Raw genomic sequence first — 14,058 nt, forward strand, 5'->3', positions numbered from 1 at the left:
ATATAGCTGGTAAGTGACAAAACTGGAATTCAAACTGAAGTAATAGGACCACTGAGCTTTTCCTAAATTACTCATAAACTATTAGAGATAAAATTTGTCATTAATAAATAGAATTTATTAACGTGATAGAAGCAGGCTCAGTAATTATGCTTGGAGAGGCAGGAAAAGCAAGTCACCAAGAGCTACCTCACTACGATGATGTGGAGCCAGTTTCTGAAGAGGCAGTGGGAAATGGATGGGTGGGAAAGTAAGTAAGGGAAATTCTAGCCAGAGAGAGGGAACGAGGACTCCCATGGCGACAGGGAGATGCAGAGCCTGGTCTAGGACGGGCAGGCAGTCCCAGGCAAGCAGAACATACTTCGGATGAAGGAGGAGCCGCAGAGAGCAGGAGAGAGGAAAACACAATCCATCTCTAAAGGCAGGCTGACACCAGAGATGGTCTACCAAGCTAGGACCTTCGGATCTTATGCCACAAGCCAGCAACTTTCAACCGATATGCCGCAAGAATTTTTCAAACGTGCAACACCTGACTATTCAGTCAGGGGCACTGACCTCTCCTCCCTCAGATTGTCAAATAAAAAGTGACAACAGCCCACACAACTATAGCCATCCAATGTGAACGAATCAAAACTACACCTACTTTTTTGTCAGCTTCGCAAAAAAATACATTGTTTGTTGTGTTGCAGAAGTATAATGATTGGTCTACGTGTGCCGGCAGATGGAAGAGGTTGAAAGTGGCTGCCATGTGCAAAGGGACACTTCACAAGTTTCGAGCAAAAGAGAGGGTTGGTCATATTCCACGTGCACATGGGAGACTTCAAAAACGAGAAATAAACTTCTGCCAGAAATAGTTTTACAAAAACATTCACTACAATGAATGTCATATAACCTCCTTCCTGATCTGTATTTGAAACAGATGTATAACCTTGATTAAGAATGAAAGGAGCAAGTACAAGATAAACTGTTAGAAATACTATGATATCAAAAGAAAGGAAGGCAGGAGGGAGGAAGAGAAAAGATGAAGACTTTGAAACATATTTTCACTTTCTTGAACATCTCAGGAAAAAATTAAATTATGTCTCTATCTTCAAAAATGAACTTCCTTTAAAAGTTATTCCTACTGATAACATAAGGGAAAGAAGTGTTGATTGGCATAAAGTCAATCTGCCACCAAAATGAAATGTTTAAAGTAAGTGTATTTCTGTCATGCTGAACCTTCTTTCCAATCTTTACGGAAATGCCAATGTGACCTTACTGTGTGTCACCAGCAAGGGAAGGTAATGCACACAGAGAGCGCGACGGTCTGGAGGGACCCTCCCCAGCGCTGTCTCTCGGGAGGGAGACTGAGAGGTAAGCACCAGAAAAAGGACAAGGAAGAGTCTTCAATCTTTTATGTCTGTGCTGTTCAAATTTTTCAAGTAAATGCACATTATTTTATTAGAATATTAATTACATCCCAATGCCATGACTGTATTAGACATTTTAAGGCTCAATATTTTTCTCTATGTTTTTACAGTATGAAAATTAAAGAGAGGTGGCTGTTTTGAACCCTTTCTGTGAAATAATATTTGATGGGATCTCACTGAACTAAAAATCTTAAACAAAAATAACTATGACATGGAAATGAACATTTATAGGAAAAGTTTACTTTACTAATACTGTATATATTTACTACTACCATTTCAGAAGTAATGAAAAATGAACATCTGCAAAGCATTAAATATACACGGTTCCCTAAAAAAGAAAAAGTGCCCCTTTCCTCGTGGAACTAATGATCACATGGGACACTTACGGAAGTCTTGCCTTAATAACCATCCACAAATGAGAACTGGATCTCAAACTGATATCCCAGGTTCGCCGCAGCATTTATTCATAACGGCCAAGATAGGGCAACCACCTCAGCGTCCAGCAACAGACGAATATGCGTAGATTAGAAATGTGGGACGTACATACAATAGAAAATTTTTCAGGCATGAGAAAGAGGGAAACCCTGCCATTTGTGACAACATGGAGGGGACCTTGAGGGCATCGTGCTGAGTGAAAGACGTCAGACGGAGACAGACAAATACTGTAAGAAATCACTTGCATGAGGAATCTTACAAAGCTCAGCCCACGGGAACAAAGGCTAGAATGGTGTTCATCAGGGGCGAGAGGGTGAGGGAAACGGGGAGATGCCAGTCAAACAGCACAAACTTCTGGCTGTAAGATGAGTAAGTTCTGAGAATATTATAATGTGGAGTATGGTGATCGTAGTTCACAATGTTGTGGTATATGCTTGGAAGTTGCTAACAGAGTAGATCTTAACTGTTGGCCACAAAAAGGAAATGCCTGGGATGGGATGGCATGGGATGGCTTGGGATGGCATGGGATGGGATGGCAAGGGATGGCGTGGGATGGGATGGTATGGGATGGCATGGGATGGCAAGGGATGGGATGGGATGGCATGGGATGGCATGGGATGGCATGGGATGGCATGGGATGGAGGTGATAGCTAACACTGCGGCAGTAATCACTGTGTCATGGAAAAGTACCAAGTCAACGTGTTGCACACCTTATGTTATATGTCAGCTACATCTCAACAAAGCTGAACAAAAATAACCACTGACCCCATTTCTAACTTACAGCAGAAATTTGCATTCGTTTACAGGTAGCCATATTGGAATGAAATTCCATGATATAAGCTCTACTTTGAACAGCTTTCAAATAACATTTCTTTCTCTCCTCTTTCTTCCGAGGGAGTTACAGACAGATAAAAGTTGGATATCATGGTTTAGAAGCTCTGAAAGTTGGGTTCTTCAAGTCTAAAACCCAAGTTGTGTACATTTCAATAGAAAAGAAGCAGCTAGTAACTGGAAACAGGAATATGAAAAATAAATTCACAAAAACAAATCTGGTTCGGAAAGTGAATGTTTTAAAATTTCATTTGGAATAAATCTAAGAACGTGGTTGTTTATGAAATCAAAACAGAATTGTTTTATAATTTTAATAACCCAAGGATTTAAAAATAACATTTTAGATGGAGCCCTTAAACATCACGCTACAACCAGAACTTTTCAAGCGAATGCAGGGTTCTCCCAACAATGACTCCAATACAGAGAAACGGTAAGTCTCATCAGCAAAAATGACTTTCTACCGATATAAAGTAGTTATAAAGTGACCCCGATCATGCCGGGGTCATTTCGTGATGAAAGGCCTGTCGAAACTACTATTAAGTGTATTCAAGGCAACGCAGGGGCACCTGGAGTGGTTCGATCTTCAGAATGCTGCTCAGAAACCTGAGACTTTCCATTTAGCTGGTCACACTGCATATCAAACCCAATGGGTGCTTCCTGGAGGCTTAAGCACACATTAGTGCTTCTATTTTCTGAATCAAAAAAAAAAAAAGAAAGAAAAGAAATCAAATCTCAAGTCTGATTTTCAGTGATTTGGTTTTGAAGTGTTTACTTTTTAAAATAGAGAATACATCTTAAAACTGGGAAGAACAGTTCCAGTTCAAACTTCACTTCCAAGTTTGTTCAGAAAGAGCATTGCATTGCCTTCAGGGTTTCTGACAGCCTGTTTAACAAAGCTTTCCAAGAAACAGACTGATTCAAAAGAAAAGGCTGCATATCTATTAGCAACATGAACGGAATCACCGAAGAATAAATTTAAGAATCATTTCTTTTTTGTCTTTTGAATGATTTTCTGATGTCATAGCAAAATCACGTTGGGAGCTTTTTCAAACTACACCCACTCTCATCCAACCCGAGAAATTTTAAGCCACATAAGAATGGGGGCAGGGAGTGGAAAGAGAAGAGGAAGTCAACGATGTTGCTTAAAAAGCTCCCACCTACCCTGCAAAATCCTTCCCTTCCTCCTCCCTCCAGCTCAGCACCGCGGTAACTGTGACTACCCCGTCCTCTCCCCGGTAGGGGCCAGTCCACTCAATCCACTTCTACAGCTCCCTCAGGCCCCCACTATGGTTCACAGAGATTCCCTGTAATCCTAACAATTCCAGGAAATTTTTTTTATCCATCTAATACCTTTCCCAAGTCAGATGCACCCCCTCCAAACACCATTCCCTCAGTGAAGGAGGCCACTCCTGAGTGGAGGGAGAAATCAGCCGCCTTTCGCTGCAAGCCACGCCGGTGTTCTCCACGAGCCCCAAAGTCTAGGGCAGTGGTTCTCAACCTTCAGCAGCATTGGAATCACCCGAAGACTCACTGAAATGCAGACTACTAGCCCCCCCAGCCCCGCACCCCTCAGGGACTCTGATTCAGCAGGTCTGGGTTAGGGCCCCAAAACCTGTATTTCCAACAAGTTCCCAGGCGTTCTGGGCACCGCAGGTCTGGGGCCCACATGCAGGGTAATCGGTGGGGCCAAGAGATGACGTGGACAAAGGAGGCAGAAAATGGGTGGCAGGGCCCGGACTCAGATTATTACGAGTGGGACAAGGAGTGGGTTGGTGCCTCGACACTGAGCCATGCTACCTCCAGCCAGTGCTCGTTGGGTCCCTCGGTCCACGGCTGCCTACCGAGCTCCTGCCATGTGTGCCCAGAGGGAGCAAGAGGAACAGGGCTCCTCCCCTCCTGCAACTGACACTTGGCAGGAAAAAGGCGCACAGTCATAAATTACACGCACTCAGCTGTGTTCACGGTGATGACAGAAAACAATGAGATACGAGGGCCTGGGGTGTCCCAACCGAGAACATCACATTTCAGCTGAGGCCTGGCAAACGAGGACTCCACCTCTTGAAAAGCCAGCAGACAGCACCCCCAGGCACCAGGAACAATGGGGGGAAGGGCCTGAGGCAGAAAAGTGCATAGGTTCCAGAAATTCTAGAAAACGTCAGACAGGAAGTGTGTTTGAGACTGCGAGGAGGGAACGAGAGTTATGAGACGTGGAAAAAAGAGGTGGGCAGGGGCCAATTTACCCAAAGGTCTTGAAGGCCTGTGTGAAGAACCCCAAACTTATCACAGGGGTCACTTCGTAAGGTACATAAATGTCTAATCACTATGCTGCACACCTGGCACTAATACAATACTGTATGTCCACTCTAGTTAATTAATCAACTACGTCTGATCTCCAGCTCCAAATGGGAACATTAACCTCCGGGCACATTCCTGAGCAGTAAATGCGGGAAGAGAAAGCGAGAAGGAAGTTCAGCTCCATAAGGCATGCTGGGAAGGAAGCCATTGTCATCCCTGCTAAGAACAAGTGCGAAGCAACTTCAGAAGGGGTATCTTCAGTTTCTACGACCTCAGGATTTGACAGATCCTCACCTACACTTGTTTACAGGGCAGGTTCAACTTTCTTGAGATTATGATTGTTAGAATAGCTTTGTTTTAGGGTCCCAAACATTCATCTCATACTGGATTCTGCATTCCACTTGTGACCTACTTTCCTCACTCCCCCGTAAACAGGGATCTTTAATGTTATCAACCGCCTGCCCTCTGCCCATCATGTGAAAAAGGAGGCTCCTTCTCAAACTTCGCAGGAAAATCCTGACTCGCCATCGAAGGACAGCTTCAGTTCAATCGATAAGCAAAACCTGACGTGACTTCCCAGGAGTTTACCATCTACAAGGAATTCTAATAAAGTAAGCTCACCTACCTAATGTACTCTGCAAAATGTGCTAACTGCTTTACACACTAAGTGTTATCCTGAAACCGAAAGCACCAGCCAGTTCTTAACTTCTACCTAGTGCTTTACATAAAATATTAATAATCCTTTAAGGAAAATGGTGGAAAGCTGTTGAAAAGTTTCAGCAGAGAGAAGAGAAGATGTGATTTTGTGACATTCAGTCTGCGTGGAAAACAGTTAGTACAGCATCAGACCAGCCAGGAAAGACCAATTAGGAGGCCACTCCAGTGGCGCAGGTGACAGACGGTGGTGGCCTGGACTGGGGGGCAGAAGCAGAGCTGCAGAGAGGTGGATTGATCTGAGACACACGCATGGACTAGAACCACAGGACAGGCTAATTAGCAGGGTGGAAACAGTGACGTGGAAGGAGTTAAGGGAAAGGAAAGTAGCAAGAATGACACCTAACCCTTCGTTCCCCTTAATCCATCTTGTCTGAGCTTCCCCTCCCAAGGGGAGTGTGTCAGAGTCTGAGGAGAGGGGGCAGCAAGGGGCCAGGGAGCACTGAGCCCAAGTGGCCAAGGAAGCAGAGTGGCCATGGCAGGGAGATGGCGGATGACACAGGGGAGTGGCCAGAGTGGGTGGAGTCTGTCACACTGAATACATACATTAACTGATGGGAAAAACCAGTAAATATATTGAGAATAATGGGAGCCAGTTTTCTCTTTGTCTGAGAAGGGATTTTCTCTTTGGCCACAGAAAGGAAGGCCAGAAAGAATCCAAAGGTACTGGATTAAAGGTGGGAGTATCAATGTGAATGCATGAGTCCTGTTCCAAACATGCAGAGTCACATATTCATATCTACTTATCTGTATACAAGTACATGGTTCCTTCTAGGTCTGAATTAAGAAGGCCCAGGTACAACGACACCCACAGCAGTAAGCAGAAAGAATACCCGGATCTTGGTTCCTAAATACCAAAGGCTCCTTGGAGACGTGGTGGGTTCCAGGGCTAGCAGAAAGAAAGTACAAAATCAGCCTAGAACATTACCTGGTGTCAACGAGCAAGGAAAAGGTCAAATGATGGTAGAAATAGGTCAACAGAACCCAGAAGCCAGCTTGGAGGGATCACACTGGCCAAATGGAGGAGGACTTGAGCATCTGAACAGTAAGTCCTAACAGCGGTAGTGTCACCCTACAGTCCCCTGGATAAAATAGCCATCCGCGACCATAATGACATAAATGCACACATGCGTGTGCCAGAAAGGACAGGGCTTCCCACAACAGAACCCCAACCAATATACCAGAGGTCTGTGTCTCTGTACAGCTTATGAGCTGAATAATAAGAATAGTTCTGACATTTTCAAAGTGTTGCCGAAAACAAAACAAAGCAAAAAAGATGCCACAGAGACTGCATGTGGCCTACAAAGCACAAGATATTTATTATCTGGCCCTTTATAGAAACTATTCGCCAACCTACCACATACAAAGAATGACACAAACAGCTGGCCACCCTAGGGCAGCCACCAGAGGTGGCGGGTACAGGCAGGACCCCTCAATGGTGCTAAGGAGGCTTCACAAGGAAGCACCAGACAGGCCCACGGTGGGCCCCACGGTGCAAAATGAAAGCCCCGTATTCTTCAAAACTGCAGACACAAGAAGTACACAGAAAGGCTGAGGGACTGTTTCACACTGGAAGACACTGAAAGAGACACAAAAACGATATAGAACATACGCTACTGAATAGGATCCTAGAGCAGAGAAGAAAAAAAAGAGACATTTGGGGGGGTACTTGGCAAAATTTCAGTAAGAAATTAATTATTTAGATGAATGCTAAGAACGAAATACAAGTAGCCAAAGAAGAAAAAGTGAGGCTTAATGTTCAGGCAAAGAAAGGGCCAGAAAGTACAGGACTTCGGTGGGAACAACTGGAAAAACCTTTGCCAAGAAAAAAAACCAGGCTGATGTAAAGACAAATATGAGACCATTAACCCAATTAAAGCGAGACAGGCTTTTGGGTTTGTTTTTTTTAAGGCCCAGGGTTAAAATGGATGCCTTACGATATGATTCCAAGGCACCTGGAGAAAGTTCACCAGTACACACTTCGTAATCACTGTGTGACGGTTTCTCCGTAACTACTCGCACCACAACTAGGTTTGGAATTCTGAAGTCGTGTGGCTCCTGAAGCAGAGAGGCGGGGAGGGGCGGATGCCACGCGTCCTCCGCTCAGTGACACCAGTGAGCGGGATTATTGGTCCTTGATCGCCCGGTTCCTTGGGTAAAACTTAAGATAAGAAGTGAAACATACCCATGCACATCCACAGGCCTGGGCAGCACCAAAGTCATTACAGATCACAACAGGATCGGCTTCAGTGACGTTTCTAGGACAGATATCAGACTGGGTCGAAGAGGAAATGGGACAAAAAGGAGTAATAATTTGTGACAATAATGCTTTATAAACAAGTATGGCTGTGCAGGAGGACATGCAGCCTCTAGTCTGTGTGTGTGTGTGTGTGAGTGTGTGTGTGAAAGATGGGGCAAAGAATACCTGAATGCTGATCAGAAGGTTCTAGAAGGTAAGGACAGGTTAAAGATTTAGGAAAGAGCAAGAATAACCGTTTGAGTTAGGTCCCCAAAAAGGGGAACAGGAAGATCTGTAGCAACACTAGAGGCCTGTCTCTGACGGAGGAAGGGACAGCTGCTCAGCTGCAACTGGAGGGAGAGAACTGAGAGAAGGTAGGTGTGGGCAGACGTGCATCTACTGAGGGGGCAGTGTAAGCATGGATAATCCCCCGGGGTGTTTTCATCTTCCTCCGGGAAGTAGGCGGGAAAGTCACTTACTGGCGATGCGGTAAGGAAAGGGTGCCCGAGGAAAATGGGGATCGGAGGTTTAAGGAAGGAGGGGAGGTAGGAAACTGCCGCCATGAGAAGCGCCAGAATGAGCAGACACGAGCAATACAGCGAAGCTGCCACATCACGTAGAGTTCAGAAGAGATTAGTGATCGAAGAGAGTATTTAAACACATTACGTAGAAAGGGTTGTATCGGTTCAAGAGACTGTTAAACTGATACAACCATGCTACCACATCTTCATACGTCAGTACCCTTTATACCAGGTTATTATGACCATGTGAGCAAAGCAGCAGACTGCCAACCAAATACGAACCCTGAAAAACCACAGATCCTGAAGAGGGGTTCATTTGAACCACAGGGTAGACCCATTTAATATAAAACCACCTGAAGGGGAGCTCGCCGGGGAAGGCAGGGAGCAGCGCGAACAGACCGGTCCAAACCCTGTACCCGATCCACTGGCAGTTTTCTCCACTGCCACCCCCACGTAGCTGCAAACCATGGTCCCACAAGGTTCCGCAAGGTCCTCGCAGAGCTTCCCCCCAGCGCCAGGGTTTCCCGGCCCCTGTTTTGAAAATTCTACTTCAGGAGAAAATCAGGTTATTGTCCTCACCAACTAGTCCTCTGAGATTTCTGTTTCCTACCTATTCAATTAAATTAACCCTATTTCTGGCAGAGCTCGTGCAAACTTGGTGTTTAAATATATGCAAATACACCCCCAAAGATGCTCCGGCTTACCGATATAGCTGTTATCCGTAGAGAGTCCACGGTGGAGTGTTTGAAGAGGTACCACAGAGCAGGCCCGACTTCCCCTGTGAGGAAGCCCTGCGCCTGGGCAGAGAAGGTGGTGCAGACGTTTTCAACAATCTTCGCCGCCATGTGATTCACAACGCGTTCTTCCTGGGGAGCGGGAGCGCAGGGAACAAGGGGAGGGTAAAAGGGCATTATTCAGTGTGAGACCCATGCGTGTCGTTTCTTCATAACTACTGCGGGCAAAGGCCTGACACCAGGAGGGCACTACCTGCCCACGGATGTGTCGGGTGCTTTAGAAAGCATGATCACTCTTTCAGGCTACTGCGACACCATTACCAATGACCTGGCATAACATGATTACATTTTAATAAGAAGGCTGAAATAACATGGAAAGTAAACAACATAAGCATAACAAGATTGGAAGATCATTTTAAAGCCATAAGGAGCAGGCAGAATAATCCTAAGAAATCACTCAGGGCTGGGAAAAATTAGTGCTAACATTGGCCAAAGGCCACCTGCATACGGGGCATTAAGGAAAAAGCCTAAGAAAGGCATAGCATCAGTGGCGTCATCAAACTACCCCTAAAGGCTGTTCCGGGTTGTCCTAACAGTGCCTAAGATCCAGCCTCAAAACGGGTCAAACTATTCACACCTAACTAAAGCGAGTCCAAGGAAAAGGACAAAGTACTTAAAAGAATTCAGGAAAACGTCAGCACCCGACACTATAAAACTCACAATGCCTGAAGTCCAGTTAAATATTAGCACACATACAAAGAAGCAGGAAAATATGACTCATAAGAGTAAGAAAATTCAATCCATAGAAATGACACATGACAGAATTTGAAGTAAAATGCATTAAAATGGCTTTTATGAATACAGTCCAGATATTCAAGAAGAGGAAAGCACAACATGATAAAGAGAGAAAGAGAAGATACAAAGATGACCCGAATCCAAAGGCTACAGATAAACAATACAACTTTCTATACAAAAAACACACTAGACTGGATTAACAGTAGACTCTACAGAGGAAAGGATCAGTGAACTTGAAGACACAGCAATAATCAATAAAAACTATCCAAAATAAACGTGAGAGTAACAAGGTTGACAGAACAGAACAGAGCACCAGGCGACTAGCGAACAACTTCCAATGACCTCACGTTCACGCAGTGAGCATCCCCACAGAGTATGTGTGGTGCGGAGGAGCCGAGGGGTGGCTGGGAGATACTGTCTGAAGGAACTATTGGCTGAAAATTTTCCCAATTCATACAAACTCTAAGTCTAAGAAACTCAGTGAACCCAAGCAGAAGAAACAAAGAAAAATCCCACCGAGGCAAATCATCATCAAATTGCTAAACACCAGTAATAAAATGAAAGCTTAAAAGCAGCTAGAGGGAAAAAAAAGACCCATTATGTAGCAGGGACACAATGATAAGGATGGCAGGCGACTGCTCGCTAGGGACCCGTGCAGACCGGAAGGCAGAGGGACAGCGTGTTTAAAGCACCGAAAGAAAAAAAAGGTAAACACCACCCTTCAAAGTCAAAGGTGAAGGTGGGGAAATAGGGAGAGGTTGGTAAAGGTTACAAAGCTTCAGCTACCAGACTGAATAAGGCCTGAGGATCCCATGTGAAATATGGTGACTACAGATGACAAGATCGAATAGTTGAAATTTGCTAAAAGAACAGAAAGTCCTCACCAAAAGAAGGTAAACATGTGAGGTGACTGATGTGTTCACTAACTCAATGGAGGAGTGCTTTCCAAAGGGATACACACATCAAATCATCCCTTTGTGCCCTTGAAATACCTTACAATTTTATTTATTGATTATACCTCAATAATTACTTCAGAAAAGCAGATTTCAAAGCAAAGAATATCTTCAGGGATAATGGTCATTTCACAATGGTAAAAGAGTCGTTCAACAAGATGATATAACAATCCTAGATATTTATGCCCCTAATAACAGAGCTTCAAAATATCTAAAGCAAAAATTGATCAAATTGAGAGAACAGACAATTTTGGTTGGGAAACGCAATATACTTCCTTAATAACTGACAAAACGAGTGGGCAGAAAGGCAGTCATACTAACACTATCAACCCATTTTGATATTTAAGTCTGCTCAAAAAAAGGAGAGAACACATTCTTCTCAAGATCACACGAAACACTACCATGTTAGACCAAATCCTGGACCATAAAACACATCTAAGTCAACTCGACATTCACAGATGAATTTGAGATAAATCACAAACTTCAATATAAAAGCTAGAACCAAAACTCTTCTGGAAGGTATCAGAAAGAATATCTTGAGCCCTGGACTGGTGTGGCTCAGTGGATTGAGCGCCAGCCTTTGAACCAAAGGGTCACAGGTTTGACTCCCAGTCAGGGTTGCAGGCCAGGTCCCCAGTAGGGGGCGCATGAGGGGCAAGCACACACTGATGTTTCTCTCCCTCTTTCTCCCTCCCTTCCCCTCTCTCTAAAAATAAATAAATAAAGTCTTTTTTTTTTTAAAAAAAAAGAATTTCTTGACTATTCTAAAGTAGGCAAGGTTTTCTTAGGGAGGGGGGCAGGGCGGGAAGGCACTAAAAATAAAGGAAAAAACTGTTAAATTAAACTCCACCAAAATTGTGAATTCCTGATCATAACGACACCATTAAGCCTCACAGCGGCTTAGACTAAGAGAAAATATTTGCAATACATACACCCTAAGTATCTGAGCATTTTATATGTTATGTATCAATTAAAAATATTTAAAAATATCGTAAAGCATTATATGTACAATATAATCTCGTATTTGTTTAACAAAACTGCGCACACATAAATATACTAGTAAAGGAAGGACACAGAAAGATACACGACAGTCTGTCAATTGTGCTCACAATCCGTGGGGGTTGGGGGAGGGGGGCCCGTGAATTCCACTTCAGACATTTGTACACTGTTTGGATTGCTGCAGTATCCAAACCCACCGAAATTTATATATTTTCCTTTAAAAAATATTTTTAAACAAATGAGAAAACACTGAATTATGTCTCTGTTCAAGCCATAGTTTTACACCCCACCGGCTACATATCCCTGGGCGTTTTCATCTCTGTGCCTCGGCTTCATCATCTACAAAACAGAGATAATAAAACACAACCGGTCTGAAAATTAAATGAGACAACATACATGAATACTTAATCTAGGTCATAAAAAGTAGTAAATTCCCAATGAGTTAGCTTTTCTTCCTATTATTATTAACATCACATAGCATGAATTGTAAGGCTGCTAGAAAAGAAATTTCAAAAGATACCTGGACTTCCTCAAACTTGGACACATTCCACTTCTCAGAATGCGTACCGGAGAGAAGGCTTCCTCCCCACTCCTGAGGTTCCCTTCCATGTCGCTGGGATACATTAATGCAACCCTTTAACCTCTCTCTCTCTGTTACTCTGCACAGCTCTACCCAAGGGGCAATAAAATGCTTCATCTAGTTGGCAAATCTGGAAAGAATACGCTGGGCTGGCTAAGAGTGCCGCTCAACTCCTCCCCCTTTTCCCTGGGCACAGGCCCCCCCACCAAAGTCATCTTCTCATGCTCCCCGCCTACCCATCATAGGTGAGAGTTTTGCTACATACGGGGGGCACTAAGATTCCCTAACATGGGAGTTCGATTTAAGGAAGTCTATTTGCCCGTGGATAGAAGCGCTGTGCTCCCCCCGCCCCCCCTCTAGCTCTCATCACACACACACGTGACATTTTCAACCCACAGGCCTCGCTCTTTGTCTTACTTCTCATGAGGTTCTGAAACATTTCCCCTGAATGGGGGGGGGGGGGGGGGAGGTGCTATGATGCGGGTCCGCTCCAAAACCTCCACACATGGTTTACATCACAACTGCCAGTCCACTCCGAGGGCACTCCTTCCTAGTGCCAGAGAACCACGACTGTGTGAGCGCCTAGGTGGGAAGGCGGCCACGGCCATGGCAGCATTCCATAAACTCAGCGGGACTGTCAGGCCGATTCACCTCGTTTCCCCGGACGTGAGCTGTCCCAGCCCCTCCGGGGCCCCCGTGGGACACCACACAAGCACTAAGACTGGCGCTATTTTCTGCTTCATTAACTCTTCGGAAGGGATAACTCCACTGAACTAATACCTGTCACTTAAATCAAAGACTTACTTCATCATATCATGAGGATAAAAGCTATGATAATTAGAAACTGATCCTACGCAATAAGCCTATGATAATTAGGCTTTTAATGAATAGCTGTACTGTGTTTTAATGGTGTTAAGTAGATCTAATGTACTGCAGGCAGTCTTGGGGAAAAAAAAAAGTTTTTCTACCAAAATAATTATAATCTATATGTGCCTACTTTTCTGAAAAATAACACAATTAACACCTAAAATAATGGCATTAGTTGTTTTCACATTTGTAGATTCAGCATAACTAAGATCTTTCTTCTAAAGGCTTCAAGGTACCTGGAGTTTACTTTACACAGTTTATTGTTTTAGTAGCTCATGCAAACAAGGTAATAGGATTTTTATTTCCTACAATGTAATGAGTTAGATTATCTGGACAACTCTGTCCCTCTAACAGCAACTGGGATATCCAGTAACTATGACTCAAAACACGTAAAAGCAAAATTGGACAAAACTGCAATCCTACCAAAGAAGGCAATTTAAACATGTATTTCAGGAGCTGGAAACACAGACAAAAACCAATTATCACAGATACAAAAGATTGACATCTGTGTCTCCATCTATCAGATTATCGAGCTTGATCTAAAGGGCAGAAAAAACCCACGACCCAATACCATTATTTTATAGTTATTAACAATAATTTAATAACAATGCACATGGATATCAAATATTATTCTTCACATTACATACACAATGAAAATATGAGATGGGGAGGAGAAAAGATACTAAATA

General features: G+C 43.8%; 1 protein-coding gene across 4 annotated transcripts in view; it reads right to left on the reverse strand.

Moving 5' to 3' along the window:
- The window catches only part of ULK4 (unc-51 like kinase 4), a 303,339-nt gene that overhangs the window by 230,287 nt on the left and 58,994 nt on the right, over positions 1-14,058 (reverse strand). For all 4 annotated transcript variants that reach the window (XM_053929211.2, XM_024565949.4, XM_053929210.2 and 1 more), the window contains one exon: positions 9,146-9,307. In XM_053929211.2, coding sequence (XP_053785186.1) covers positions 9,146-9,307 — 162 coding nt within the window. The remainder of the gene's footprint in view (positions 1-9,145; positions 9,308-14,058) is intronic.

Source organism: Desmodus rotundus, chromosome 8 (genome assembly GCF_022682495.2).
Source record: "Desmodus rotundus isolate HL8 chromosome 8, HLdesRot8A.1, whole genome shotgun sequence".
NCBI lineage: Eukaryota > Metazoa > Chordata > Mammalia > Chiroptera > Phyllostomidae > Desmodus > Desmodus rotundus.